The 16,073-nt window shown below is 39.8% G+C and overlaps 1 protein-coding gene across 2 annotated transcripts in view; it reads right to left on the bottom strand.

The window, feature by feature from the left end:
* The window catches only part of pkd1b (polycystic kidney disease 1b), a 97,231-nt gene that overhangs the window by 62,763 nt on the left and 18,395 nt on the right, over nt 1–16,073 (bottom strand). For both annotated transcript variants that reach the window (XM_058989985.1, XM_058989984.1), the window contains exons 3-6: nt 15,369–15,440; nt 14,279–14,448; nt 9,902–10,194; nt 9,264–9,645 (exon numbers count right to left, since the gene is read on the bottom strand). In XM_058989985.1, coding sequence (XP_058845968.1) covers nt 9,264–9,645; nt 9,902–10,194; nt 14,279–14,448; nt 15,369–15,440 — 917 coding nt within the window. The remainder of the gene's footprint in view (nt 1–9,263; nt 9,646–9,901; nt 10,195–14,278; nt 14,449–15,368; nt 15,441–16,073) is intronic.

Raw genomic sequence — 16,073 nt, 5'->3', positions numbered from 1 at the left:
CAAACACGTTTTTCAATTTTCTATTCATTATTCAGTGATTCGATGAACCCTCCATATCGTCCATTTTATGAGTGAAACTAAAAAATAATGTATATAGCTGCTGTAAGTTTCAATATCCAAATACAGTAGTTTTACTGCTATGGCCAAAAGTATTGCATCACCTAGAATGTTAGGATTGAGACATTATATATATATATATATATATATATAGATGTGCTCAAATTTGTTGGTACCCTTACAGCTCATTGAAATAATGCTTCATTCCTCCTGAAAAGTGATGAAATTAAAAGCTATTTTATCATGTATGCTTGCATGCCTTTGGTATGTCATAGAATAAAGCAAAGAAGCTGTCAAAAGAGATAAATTATTGCTTATTCTACAAAGATATTCTAAAATGGCCTGGACACATTTGTTGGTACCCCTTAGAAAAGATAATAAATAATTTGATTATAGTGATATTTCAAACCAATTAGTTTATTTAATTAGTATCACACATGTCTCCAATCTTGTAATCAGTCATTCAGCCTATTTAAATGGAGAAAAGTAGTCACTGTGCTGTTTGGTATCATTGGGTGCACCACACTGAACATGGACCAGAGAAAGCAAAGGAGAGAGTTGTCTGAGGAGATCAGAAAGAAAATAATAGACAAGCATGGTAAAGGTAAAGGCTACAAGACCATCTCCAAGCAGCTTGATGTTCTTGTGACAACAGTTGCAAATATTATTAAGAAGTTTAAGGTCCATGGAACTGTAGCCAGCCTCCCTGGGCGCGGCCACAAGAGGAAAATCGACCACAGAGTGAACAGAAGGATAGTGCGAATGGTAGAAAAAGAACCAAGGATAACTGCCAAAGAGATACAAGCTGAACTCCAAGGTGAAGGTACGTCAGTTTGTGATCGCACCATCCGTCGCTTTTTGAGCGAGAGGGCTCCATGGAAGAAGACCCAGGAGGACTCCACTTTTGACAGAAAAACATAAAAAAGCCAGACTGGAATTTGCTAAAATGCATATTGACAAGCCACAATCCTTCTGGGAGAATGTCCTTTGGACAGATGAGTCAAAACTGGAACTTTTTGGCAAGTCACATCAGCTATATGTTCACAGATGAAAAAAATGAATCTTACAAAGAAAAGAACACCATACCTACAGTGAAACATGGAGGAGGCTTGGTTATGTTTTGGGGCTGCTTTGCTGCGCCTGGCACAGGGTGCCTTGAATCTGTGCAGGGCACAATGAAATCTCAAGACTATCAAGGCATTCTGGAGCGAAACGTACTGCCCAGTGTCAGAAAGCTCTGTCTCAGTCGCAGGTCATGGGTCCTCCAACAGGATAATGACCCAAAACACACAGCTAAAAGCACCCAAGAATGGATAAGAACAAAACATTGGACTATTCTGAAGTGGCCTTCTATGAGTCCTGATCTGAATCCTATCGAACATCTATGGAAACAGCTGAAACTTGCAGTCTGGAGAAGGCACCCATCAAACCTGAGACAGCTGGAGCAGTTTGCTCAGGAAGAGTGGACCAAACTACCTGTTAACAGATGCAGAAGTCTCATTGAGAGCTACAGAAAACGTTTGATTGCAGTGATTGCCTCTAAAGGTTGTGCAACAAAATATTAGGTTAGCGGTCCCATCATTTTTGTTCATGCCATTTTCATTTGTTTTCTTATTTACAATATTATGTTGAATAAAAAATCAAAAGCAAAGTCTGATTTCTATTAAATATGGAATAAACAATGGTGGATGCCAATTACTTTTGCCAGTTTCAAGTTATTTCAGAGAAAATTGTGCATTCTTCGTTTTTTGTGGAGGGGTACCAACAAATTTGAGCACGTCTGTATTTATACATATATAGCCATAATAGTAGTACAGTATTTCATGTTTCAAAATTTCACATTTTTCAATTTGTGTCAGTTTTCCGTTAAGTATATGTAATTCAATATGTTAATGTAACATTATTCAGCAGGTTTCATTCGACTTTATGAAGAAAAATTAGTTAATTCTATAGGGTGACACAAAACCTTTGGCCATAGCTGTATTATTATTCAAATATGTAAACAAACACTGAGTCTACAGAGTCCTCATACTTGCGTAGTATGCACACATTAAGGTTAAGCATATTAGTATAATATACAGCCAAATGCAATCAAAAACGTTATTAGAAGGTTAAGAGTGCCAGACAGAAGTTTAGTTAACATTGGTGCGTAATCAAGGCAGCTATTGCGTTCACCGTGTAGTGTGACAGACAGACAGGAGGGAAGGACGGACAGACACAATCTGCACATAAGGGTCCTCATTTCTCAAAACAAGTTCTGTTTACATGATTGTTGGTGCCACTGTAGATCTCCAACAAGAAAATTGCAGTGACTTTCAATTCAAAATTAGAGCTATCAATATCATGACAAAACAAATCACTAAACCCTGCAGACACTCTACGCACATATCAAAATGTCATTGACATATGGATGGACAGACATCTCCTATATGCACAGATACTGACACTCTCAGTACCTTGTGGTAAAAAGTTCCCAAGTTTCACCTAAACTGGATGAGTTATTTTCTAGATAAATGTAAATCTCCTGCAGGAGGAGTAAAGGGTAGCCATTTGATGATTAAATACACAAACAAAATTGATCAAATGTAAAACTACTTCCAAAAGCAAGTGCAATTTGAGACAACTTTGGAAAGTCAGTTTACCTACAGAGAGAAGTTATTTCTCTTAGAGCTGTTTTTTTCCGAAAAAAGAAAGGCAGCTGATGTTTCAATGTTACAGAAAGGTTGCCTAGCGATGGCTGAGGCCTACTTGCACTTAAACCTACGCCAATGGAGACTATATCACCTCACTATGGCAACCGGACAAAGAGCCTTATCAATCCCTGGCACCCATTAAATTCATACGCAGTAAAAAGAAACGTGAAAACATCACAAAATAAAAGTCCTTTTCCCAAAGTATAAAAATAATGGATAAGGAACCTGTTTATTAAGGAGTTAGTGGTTCAATGAAAGCTATCACCTGAAAGCTTGCTGTGTCATAGAAGCCAAAAATATACAGGAACCCTGAAGTGCTTTTGAGCTTAAAATGCAACAGCTTTCTTAAAGTATGATTAGAACTGTGTGTGGCACTGCACCTTTAAAAAGAACAAACTGAGTGCAGACAAACCCAACCCAGGGAGGGGCTTCAACACTCCAGCCAAGTTTTAATTGCTGCTTTTAACGTGTGACCTTTTTAATGCTGATTTACCAGTAGAGACGGCAAAAGAGAAGAAAACTATGACAAAACCAAAAACATTCAGGGATAAGCCGAATACATTGGGAAGGGCAAACTATACCAAACGGGAAGAATAAGCTGTAACAAACGTGTGATGTTTCTGAGGTGTGATATACATGGATATGATAACTGGATGTGTGTGTCAGGATATAGTAACTACACAATAGTATGTCTCGAATTGGTTTTATGTAGTGATTACCAGTAAAAACCAATGAGAGGCAAATTACTAAAGGATAATATATTCTGACTAATATGTTATTTTATAATTAGTTTTTTTTTTATGGATAGCAGCTCTAATAATCTGGTCACATTCTTAAATCATCGTAGCAAAAACAAACAAAAAAAATGAAATATATGCATTTTCTCGTTTTTTCTTTACATTTTTTTAATAGTTTCCATTTGTTTGTGATTATTTTGTCATTTTTGTTGACCGGGTCTCCTTGAAATCAAGATGAAAATAATAATAAACAAAGCCGGTGTCTATCAAAGTCCCTGTATTGTGTGTCTGGAGAAGTTTTCTTGGTTCTCCCACTGAGCGCAAATACAGATCTGAGAGGTTAAGCCTATGTCAGCAAGGCTTTTTTTTTTCTTCAATTCGTCTTGTTGGTCTGAACCTTGTTTCAAAGCTCTCGTCATTGATTGGCTGAATGTCCATGGCTTTATTTTCAATGCAGTTGACATTACAACAAGAGCCACACTACACATGACATATGAAAGGGTTAAACAATGAGAATCAAATGCAATACTTCCCCTAGCATACTCTGTGCTGCACTTCCATTCACTGAATATATTTGATCATCTATAACCCCTGGAAATAGTAGTACATATTGCAGCAAATGTCTGTGCAGTTGAAGATGCTAACAATCAAATGCAGGCTACTGCTTCCCAAGATGTAACCATTATTAATATAGCTGTGTGAACCCACGCATCAGCAGATCAACAAGAATAGGGAGAGCGAATCCCATCCCAATCACAGCAGTGCTTCAGAACATTCAGTACATGGCAACAATGTAACTATGACAGACAAGCTGCTGTCTGCATGCCCACAGAGCTGACCGACTCCACCGCAAATACGATCTCAACAGCTCCTGTAATAAACTGCATTCTGTGTTAGGAAGCAATGCTGAAGGGCCACCTTACCGCACATGGCATTTGCCACAAAGCTGAGGATCCAGAGCTGAAGCCACGTTGCCATTTTCAAATCCACAGGAGTGGGGATATGCTAGCTACCAATGTGAAGAAACATGCAGTGCAATAGTACCTTCCAGAGCACAGGAACAAGTCAGAAGAGCAATTGTACAAGGAAATATCCAACTGTAGTGTACAGTACTTTAAAAGACCCACTTGTGACTTGTAACAGTCAGTTGATCTAGTCATTCATAAAGTCGATTTTATGGCAAGAATCCAACACCATTCTTGTAGTTTTAATGGTAGGCGGGGTTAGTCCTTAGTAGCCATGGGCTTCTAATGTCCAAAGATTTAGTAAATATAAATAAAGAATTATTAACGCACAATGTTTAATAGCTAATGATTAATGAGCGAATCATGATTAACAATTGATTATTCATTATAACTTTAGTTCATGTTAAAAATCAAGAAATACTGTAGATACTGTATTATAAAGGATGATATTATACAGTTCACTTAATACTATTACTACTACTACTACTAATAATAATAATAATAATAATAATAATAATAATAATAATAATAGGCTATTGTAACTATAAGAACATGTAAGCCATTTATTAGAAGCCTTGTAATTACAGTATTTAATAATATACACGCGTAACGTGTCATTAAGATGATATTGTAATAAACTGTTATTCCCTGTTAATAATCATCAAACCCTTTAATAAAACATGTAGAGATGTATTTTATGTATTTAAATTAAGGAAAGCTTTCCTCAAAATTCTTGAAGTGCTGAGGTTTGCCTCACGATACTGTAGTATTTTATAAGATCACGATTTCTGTTGCATCCACACATACATTCTCACCGAACAGGACCTCAGCTCTCATTACTCTCAGTCCTTCAGGTCTTGTGCTGGGTTTCCACCTGCCCCTATAAATCAGAGGGTCCCGTATGATTGTGGATATTAGACATCTGATTCCACACTGGACAGCGAAGCTGAGCAATGCCAACATGGAGATGGGCTGGTGATTCCAATCTCAAGTCTAAATAGCGATGGACTAGCCAGTGCATCACTGTGCGCTCTGTTTAGAGGGTGCGTTTAAAACCTGCCAGGATGACAGCGACTCTGCCAGTTGTTTCCATAGCTCCTGTGTGTGGTGCAGCTTGACTCCAATAAAGTTCAGACTCTGAGAACCACTCTCTTTTTGTCCTGTTGTGGCTCAATGAATAGACGTCCTCCTCTGTCCTGGCGATGTTCTCCCCACTCCCCTCATAACTCTCCACTCCACTCTGATAGACGTTCCCGCACTCTGAACACCCCCCCCCGCCCCCCCAGTTCCCTCGTAGCTCTCCACTCCTGTCTTCACTGCTCTGATAAACGTCCTCCTCTGTCCTAGACGTTCCCCCACTCTGAACACTAGCTCTTTACCCACCAGAGACACCCCCATTGTCTATGTGACCTGGGGGCTGTGAGATTCTAATTCAGAACACAATATCAAACCTGCCAGCCTAGTTTCACTCTCTCTCACATATACTTTTTTTCTTGAACTTTGTATCTAAATTTGAATGATCTGGGGTTCATTCAGAATCCACTCTTTCTTGCAATTCTTTCTTTCTCTTGATTTTATTTGGTTTGTTTGTTTCTTCTTTCTGTTTTTTCTCTGAATTATTTCCAATGTATTTCTTTTTCTTCAGTCACTTCTTTATTTCCCATTGTTTTTATCAATCTATTTCTGATGTTACAGGTTCTCTCATCCTCCCTCCTTCTTCCTCTTATGTTCTATTTTTATCTTTCACCTCTTTCTTGGTTGCTTCCCTTGAAACATTTTTCATCGGCTTGACTTTTCTTTCTTTTTTCGAGGCCTCTCTCCCTCTCTCTATGCATCTCTTCTCTCTCCCTCTCTCTATGCATCTCTTCTCTCTCCCTCTCTCTATGCATCTCTTCTCTCGTTCTCCCTCTCTCTACGAATCTCTTCTCTCGTTCTCCCTCTCTCTATGAATCTCTTCTCTCGCTCTCGAGTTTTGTGCCTAAACACAGCACTGTATTCAGACTAAGTGCAAATCTTGCATGTTATTAAAGAGCTTCTTTCTGAAATATCAAAGTTACCACCCCTACTGTATTCATCTAGTTTATATTCGTTTTGTATCATTTTCTGTTTCAGTCATCACATCCTGGTGACTTTTTAAAACTCAGAAGCACTCCTGTGGGAATCATGTCAAACCTTCAAGAGTAACCATTAACCAGTCCCCCTGCAACACACTAGAACAGATGTGGTGTTCCATACATCCTCTAAGGGAGTGTTACAGGGGGACGAATCCCTTTAAAATATTCTGATAAGCAACACCTATCACAAGTACGTTCCATCCACACAGACCGACTGGTGGGGACATTTGTTCTTCATTTTACAACAAAAATTGCTATCTGACTCCACTACCCATCACTATTGTAAAGTTAACAAAACAAAACAACAATGTTCACTATGTTTAACAGTGCTTCCTGAGTACAATATTTGTTTTGTGATTGATAATACATGAATACGCTGGGTGTAGGTGCCTCTGATTGTAAGATCCATAATGTCGCACAGTTTGAGCAGTGTGACTGCACTGTATCACAGTGAATGTCACCCACAGACACTCCCACACACCGCCAGATTCTCTTACCCAGTTTCTTCTAGACAGCCTATGTAAAAACATTAGAGTGACAGATACCCCTTGATTCTGGCACCCTCAATAACGTGCTAAAGAATGCAGAATTCATTACAATGGACACGCTGATTCCTGTGTGCAGCATTTTTGGTTGTTGTCTTTGAATACATATCCTGTAAAATCAGAGGAATAATGAATGCTTGTTTGAAATTATGAAAACGACAAAATCCCCCTCAAAATCTTTCATTTAGCTACATTCTGAGGCTAGACCACTGACCAACCGTATTTTAATACTCTGTATTAAAAAACAATATTGATTTTCACAATAATTAGAAACCTCAGGAAGCTCCACTGCATTCAGACAGAATATCTTGCTTTAAAAAAAATGACAAGGGTCCCCGAGTGGCTGAGAGCGCAGGATGAGTCACACAGCTTGGACGGCGCTGGGGACCCCAAGGGGAGCGTCACATTGGCTCTGATGCTCCCGGGGCAGGGGATGGGAATCCAGCAGGGACTGCATCTCCTCATCACGCGACAGCGAACCCTACTGGCCAGACACTGAGCACATTCAGAGTGGATGAGAGGCAGGGCTGGTCTCTGTTCTCTGGGATACGTAGCCCGCCCACCTCTGCTGTGGATTGCTCGGCGTAAAAGCGATTCTGGCTTTAGGCTCGTGAGATCGGAGGACGCTCACACACCCTCAGAATGTCTGCGATGTGTGGGGACTCGCTGCGGTGAGGAGAAAAAACATAATTGGACATTCCAAATTGGGGGAAAAAAATAAAAATAATAATTGGTCACTTGAAATTTAAAAAAATAATAATAAAAAAAGAACATTTTAAAAATAAAAATACATAAATAAAAAAATTTAAAAAACAAAAAGAAACCAAAACATTGAATCGCAATATTCTTACAATAACAATAAAGGCACTGTTTAAAGGTTCTAAAACTACGGGTTCGGGAACAAATACAGCCGCCTCATGGGAAGCGAGGACTTTCATTTTTGAAATAGTTTACCCAAGGATTTAATTTTCAAACTGTCGGCACTCCAATTTGTAGAATACTGGAAACGTTGCCTTACTCAGATATATATATATAACAACAGCCTATGATTCAACTCTTTCTCACTCTCAGAACAACATGTAAATAATAGTGTGTTTACTTAATCTACCCAACAGGACTGGTACAGGGTCAATAAGGACATGAATCTAGTATTTCTGAAGTGGCCTGCAGACTGCACACAACACATACTGTACGTTCTGTCAGGCCAACTCAAGGAAATCAGGACTTTTAGGGTAAAATATGAGGATTCATGCTTCAACAAAAACAGTGGTGGTTTGGATTATCCACAGGATTTAACTCAAACCTGGGCCTTCACTGGTGAGCAGCTAGAGCCGAACACAACGTATGTTTTGAAATAACTACTCCAGTTCTGATAGGAATCTCCTTATCCAGCCATCTATGAGATTTCCATAAGGGGGTTTCTTAGCTACAGGAGTACACCAGGGATGACACTGTCATGTTATCCTTCTAAACAGAACTCTCCTCTGTACAGTAACAACAGGAGGAAGGGTGGGTGTGAGGGACTATACTTAACCTTTTCTGCAGCCACTGTAAATAGAACTCAGTGTTGCCCTCTGCTGTGCCCAGTAAACATTGCAAATTATACAGTGGAATTGACTTCCCCACTTTCTTCTATAAGGATTCCAAGTCAGTTCATCCTACGATATACCCTCTCAGTACAGAATGCGTATAACCTGTGATGTAACCAGCGTCAGAAAGGCTTTACTTTCTAAACCTCAGCACAGCTCAGCCTCCAGACACTCAATGAAACTGACACTGACCTGCACCTTCAAAACAGAGATCTACATCATTTAAAGAAAAATAGCTAAAAACTTGAATATATTGACACAATATAAAGTAAAACAGTTTGAAGGTCAAATGGACTTCCCCAGAGTGAAAACTAAACCATGTACAGAAGAATGGGAAGGGACTTGGAAATTGTTATGCTGTAACTTTTCCCTCTTGGAAACTGTGAGTAAGTAAATCTCTACAGAGATTTCTGCATCTTACTAGAGGTCACTTTTCAAACCACCACACTTCAGAACATCAGCCTTTTCTGAAGCAGACTGGGCAGTTGGAACCTGGTAACTAAAGACCTACACAGAAACCCAGATGAATGAAAACTGGTGCAGCCACATAGCCTGGTTCTTACCGATGGTCTGTGTGCCCTCGCTGTCCTTCACGCTCCACACAGCGGACATCTCTGTCCCTCTCTCGCTGTTGAGCCAGATTTCCACACTGTGCCTCTGTTCCACCAGCAGGGGGCACTCCAGCTCCACCGGGCCGGCTGGCATGACCACGGTGATGAGACGGCTCTGCCACAGCGTGCTGGCCCCAGTGTGTGCCCACACCCCCACCCTGTAGGTCCCTGGCAGGGCGTATTTGTAGCGTGCCCGTGTATCGCTGGAGTTGAGCGGTGTGGAGCCGTCCCCAAACTCCCACTGGTACACAGTGCCTGGCACGGCTGTGCTGGCACTCAGCTCTACAGGCTGGAACACACTGTGGTACCTGAGGGCGTGTAACACCAGGTTTACCTGCGGACACACAGAGACACCGTCTTTAAACACAGAAAATATTCTGACTCTCTCTTGGGCTAAAGTCCTACCCAGGTTTTCATCACAATTGGATTCCATCTTCCTACCGGTAATACTACCACTTCTGGAAAAAAAATCATTACATTAGAAAGTTGATATGTAAGTATGTGTGTGTATGTGTCAGTATGTGTCAGTGTGTGTCAGTATCTGTATGTGTCAGGGTGTGTCAGTGTGTGCGTGCCGTGGTCTCACTCACCTGCACAGGGAAGGCTTTCAGGATGACAGTGCGTCCGCACACGGAGGTCCGCACCGCGTTGGAGCACACCTCCCTGCAGGCCTGTGCGGCGAGCCCGGGGGAGGAGGGGGGAGGCAGGGAGCCACACAGGCAGCGCTCCTTGGGGTCCAGGCTCCAGTGGGTCTCAGTGCGCCGGTGACACAGTGCATTGCAGGAGGCTGCAGTGTGCGGAGGCCCATCCAGAGAGGAGTAGAGCAGAACTGCATCCTGCTGCTGCTGCTGGGGCCTCTGAACACAGGACACGTAGCTGTCAGCTGCAGGGACACAGGGACACAGGGACAGGCTCAGGAAGGCTATGCTGAGCCTCTCAGGAGCCGATTTGTTAATCTTGCATTGTTATTGCATTCTAGAAAGATGTGTTGCTTATTTATTGGCTGTTTGTTATTTGTTGAAAACTTGAAATGCTCGATGTTAAAACAATTTCATGCACAACACAGTAAATGCTTTTTATTCATTAGTTTTGTTTTTTATAATAATTACACAACATTAATGAAGGGATCTGGCAAGTTTTAAGTACTGTACTCTTTTTCTTGTTAAGCTTCCCTTTGTATCGCGTTACCTGCCACATTCTGTCGCTGGTGGTTGTTAGAAATACTTCAGTGAGATATACGGTTGTAACCCATAAAAACCAATAAAACACCCTGATACAAAAAAATTCAATTGGTGTATATTCAATAAACACAAGAAAAACGCTGGAAATGGTTACTGAATTCACATTGACTTGATCCCTTTCCCTTTCGTTCTGAATACTCCCAACTCATGACTATCAGGAAATTCCTACATTTCTATTGGAGGATTGTAACACGCTTGGAGATTTAAAACAAGATTACAATTAGAAACTGAGCATTATTCTTGCTAGCAAGATCTAAAGCTATATTACGGGGTATTTACTCGCTCGTGGAATTTAAAACAGAATCGCAAATTGTGGCGAAATGTAAAAAAATGCCTAAACACACAAAACCCCCAGAAGAATATGCCTGTGACCATAAGGATTTTGTTGTGGAAGACAGCAAAGGAAAGAAGGTACATTTGAAGTATTAAGAACATAATAACATAAGAAAGCTTACAAACGAGAGCCCATCTTGCTCATTTGGTTTTAGTAGCTTATTGATCTCAGAGTCACATCAAGCAGCTTCTTGATGGATCCCAGGGTGTCAGCTTCAACAACATTACTGGGGAGTTGGTTCCAGACCATCACAATTTTCTGTGTAAAAAAGTGCCTCCTATTTTCTGTTCTGAATGCCCCTTTATCTAATCTCCATTTGTGACCCCTGGTCCTTGTTTCTTTTTTCAGGTCAAAAAAGTCCCCTGGGTCGACATTGTCTATACCTTTTAGGATTTTGAATGTTCGAATCATTGTCTATACCTTTTAGGATTTTGAATGTTTGAATATATGAATTGTCGACTTACTATACATATTGTGACAGAAAAAAAGTCCAAGAATTTTGGAAAGTAACCAAAAACAATAGTTTTCATACAGTACATAAAACACGTAAGCCTAAAAAAAAACTATTTACATAAAAATCAAAAAATAGCTAAAAATAAATTAATAAAAAAAAACGAAATACAGAAGCCCTAATTTTGTTGTTGTTGTTGTTGTTTTCACCTGTGTCTATCACACACCTGTTTCTGCTGCCTCCGATTAAGGATTGCTACGGATTCATCTTCCCTGCCGGTGTGCAGCAATCGTGTAAGAACATCAGGAAAGGACACGGGCTGTTTTGGGGCTATGGTGAGGTGTTTCTGTGTTGTTGTGTGTTGTATTATTTTCTTTAGTTAGTTGTTTATAATTAATTTGCTTGTATATGTCTGCTGTGTCTTTTCATCCTTATTTTTTTTTCTATTTTATTTTTCCTTCTTATACAATTATCTGATGCTCGATCATATTCCCTTCTGCAAATATTACTTTATTTGTATTATTTTCTGCCGTTGTGTTTGTCCAGGGACTGCCAATGCAATTGACCTCATAGCTAAATCTGGGTGCAATGCATCTTATGACATGTCATAAATGTTAAAAATTGTATGTTGTCCCTGTCAAATAAATACATACATAAATATACTACATAGAACAAATGTGACATTTCTGCCACTGGGGGCAGAGTGTTGCAGGGGGACAGGTTAGTGGTTACACTCGGGTATACCTGCTGAATTTAGGGAGAAGACTTGTGTGAGAGCTGTATTGATGCTACAGGTATGCTATCACATCCTCTCAATGTTTCGCTATGTTTAACAAACCTTTGTCAAGGGAAAGTGTGTTTGAAAACAAACAGTGGATGTACTTATAGGCTTTCGATGTCATGGTAACTACACTCACTTATACACTACCGGTCAAAAGTTTTAGAACACTCCCATTTTTCCAGTTGTTATTGAAATTTAAGCAGTTCAAGTCCAGTGAATAACCTGAAATGGTACAAAGGTAAGCAGTAAACTGCCAGAGGTTAAAAAAAAAAGTTTAGGTTACCAAAAACTGAAAAATAATGTACATTTCAGAGTTATACAAAAAGGCCTTTTTCAGGGAACAAGTAATGGGTTAACAACTTACAGCTGTTCTGCAGCAATGGAAGTAAATTAAGCCTTGAAAGTTGATGCTAACAATTCCTACAAGTGTCCCAACTTTTGTTGATTACTTACAAACCCTCTGTCTGTATAAAAGCAGTGTTGGAACAGACTGTGTTACTACACCCTCTTAAGCATTATTTGGACAGTATTGTACTGCAGGAAGTAGTATATTGCTCTCATAATGGCGAGAAAAAGGCAATTAACAAAGGAAGACAGACAGACCATTATAACCCTTAAAAGTGTAGGTCTTTCCTTTAGAGAAATTGCAAAGAAAGCCAAGGTGTCAGTAAGTACAGTTTCCTACACCATCAACAGGCACTTGGAAACTGGAGGAAACTCTGACAGGAAGAGGTCTGGCAGACCCAAAGCCACAACAGAATCAGAAGACAAGTTTCTGAGAGTCAACAGCTTGCGTAATAGGTGGCTCACAGGACAACAGCTTCAAGCACAGCTTAACACTGGTCGAAGTAAGCAATTCTCAGTTTTAACTGTGAAGAGAAGACTTCGAGCTGCAGGTTTGACAGGTCGAGTGGCAGTAAGAAAGCCATTGCTAAGATGGCAAAATAAGAAAAAGAGGCTTGCCTGGGCCATGAAGCACCGCCAGTGGACTACTGAAGACTGGAAGAAGGTCTTATGGACCGATGAATCAAAATTTGAAATCTTCGGTTCATCACGCAGGGTTTTTGTACGCCGTCGAGTAGGTGAAAGGATGGTTCCTCGGTGTGTGACACCAAATGTCAAACATGGAGGAGGAAGCGTGATGGTCTGGGGCTCTTTTGCTAGATCCAGAGTCGGCGACTTGCACAGAGTGAGTAGCACCCTGAACCAAAACTGCTACCACAGCATTTTGCAGCGCCATGCAATACCCTCTGGTATACGCCTAGTTGGTCAGGGGTTCATCCTACAGCAAGATAATGACCCAAAACATACCTCCAGGCTATGTCACAACTACCTTAGAAGAAAAGAACAAGACGGTAGGCTTCAAATCATGGAATGGCCAGCACAGTCTCCAGACTTAAACCCCATCGAGCTGGTTTGGGATGAACTGGACAGAAGGGTGAAAGCAAAGCAACCCATTTGTGGGAACTTCTGCAGCAGTGTTGGGAAGAACTTTCCAAACAATATTTGATTTCCATTGTAGAAAGAATGCCACGAGTGTGTTCGGCTGTTATATCTGCAAAAGGTGGCTACTTTGATGAGTCAGAAATTTAGATTAAATTTTGTTAAACAAAACGATTCCATGATTTCTTTTTTTATCTCCAATTGTTTATTTGTTATATGCTTTAATTTCAGAGTACATTGAGACACTAAACTGAGTAAATTTCAATAAAAACTGGAAAAATGGAGGTGTTCTAAAACTTTTGACCGGTAGTGTATATATTTAAATATATGAATGTGTTTGCGATGTCATTTATTACATATTTAATGATGTAACAATCTACTATTCCTTTCTATTTAAATCTTCATAAGTATTGTACATTATCTAATTTTATTTCTTCTAAAATTACTAATTGTAGGTCATTCATGTTATGTTATTTTTTTTTGTAAAGCATTGAACTATTGGCTCATTTACTTTCTATTGCTTATGTCTAAGAGGTGATTCTGTATTCTTTAATATAATGCAGTACCTGTCTCTCCTACAGATGTTATTTTGTTACATTTTTGGCAAAAATATAAAATACATGTAAAATATTTGAGCAATGCATGCTTCTCTCTCTGTCTCCCTGTACTTCAGTAGTCGAGCACAGTTGACTGGCCAGCCTGGCCAGAGACACTGACCACAGGGGATGGCTGGGCTGTCCAGTGCAGTGAGGGGGGTGTTGAAGAGGCTGGCGGGCAGGCTGCAGGTGATCTCCTCTCTGTCCAGCACCATAGCTGCGTTCTGTTGGACCCAGTCCTTCAGCCAGGACAGCGCACAGTCACAGAGGTAGCTGTTGGAGCCAAGCTTCCTAGGAGAGAGAATAGTACCCTGACGTAACCAGAGAGGAATTCACACAAGTACCAAAAATACAAAACCTCTGCTGGTTCATAATCTGTGCCCATTTTACCACGCTTAGGCTGTTAGCTTACTACTGCAGAAGCCAATGTGTACCTTAAAAAGAAATGTGCAATGATCCAGTAAGCAGTCAAAGTCAAGCGGTTTTCACGAACACTTTAAAGCAGTATAATGAATGCTTTGTTTACTGATGGTGTTACTGCCTATCAATCTTCACAAGCAGTGTTAAGTGCAGGCAGAATTCAAGTCCACAGCTGACCATCTGGCTCCTGCTGCCATGGAGACTGCGTTGCTATGGGCTGGACTGGGCCCCGCTACTCGGTGGTAAATGGGCTCTTTTACTGCTCTTTTATCAGCCCTCAGCGCCTAGCAACCTGTTTGTTTGACTTCACTTTACAGACACTGGAGCAGGCAGCAAAGCACAAGCCAGGCAGTGCTGTTTCTGATAATGCAGCTCCTCCAGACTTTAAAAAGGCCTTTTGCTGAAACATTTGTCAAGCAGACTAAGAAGTGGACTTACATGCACCTTAGAACACCTTAGTAAAATTATTAGCCTCCATATACCTCAGATTTTGATTCTATCAATAGCTTGTTAAAAATAATGAAAAGTTTCATCACAAATGGACAAGCTCTAAAATGATTACAGCTCTTTTGTTTCGTAATAATATATTTCTTTAATGTATTTGGTTCTAGCACATTTATATAACATGAATAGTAGTAAAAAAAATACTATAACAGTACATACATTTGTTCTTCAATATATTTGATAAAATGTGCAGTTGGTGTTTTATTTAAACTACTTTCTATTGTATGATTATAAATATATGTACATTACATAACAATGTATTATTTTATTTTTTAAAACATTCTTACACTGAGTGGAGACTTGTCAGCTCTTTAAATGTCTTCTCTTCCAAAGTTACAATCAAGTTGTTGCTTAAATCTCTGAAAAGAAGTCAAATTGAAAGGACAGTCATTATAAATCAAACAGAAGACATCAACCAATCAACATCCAGGATTTGTCAACATTCCAACACATCTTATCTCATGCATAGCACACACAGCACGACTCTAACGTCAGCAAAACAACAACCATTTGTATTATGTTTCATAGTGCTTCCTGAGTCTTTGTTTTGTGATTGATAATAAATGAATATGCTGGGTGTGGGGTGTCGATTATTATAAGAGCCATCATTTCACACAGTTTCATCAGATCTCAATTTATAATATGAAACACATTTTGTAATTCTATACAGGTTTCACTTCAGTAACATGCAGTTCCTGCTACATGTGTAACTGCACAATTAGAGTCATCAGTATCATGAGATAACAAGATTACTTTCATCCACTGTACCCATGCTTATACTCTGCATTTACCAGTTTGCCATGTTCCTAAAATGCTTTACTGTACCTCTGTGTGCTTTACAATGCTTTCACTATGTTTTATTATACATTTAATATGGTACATTTTTACAAAGAAAAAATGTCAGAGAAGTATGTTATGTATGGACAGACAGGCACCTCCATATATCCCCGGATACTGATACTCCCAAATGCTAATAACTCCCTTATAAAGCT

The sequence above is a fragment of the Acipenser ruthenus genome, chromosome 17, assembly GCF_902713425.1.
Source record: "Acipenser ruthenus chromosome 17, fAciRut3.2 maternal haplotype, whole genome shotgun sequence".
NCBI classification, from domain to species: domain Eukaryota; kingdom Metazoa; phylum Chordata; class Actinopteri; order Acipenseriformes; family Acipenseridae; genus Acipenser; species Acipenser ruthenus.
Note: the sequence above shows the minus strand (reverse complement) of the source record. Positions and strands in the feature narration are given on the sequence as shown.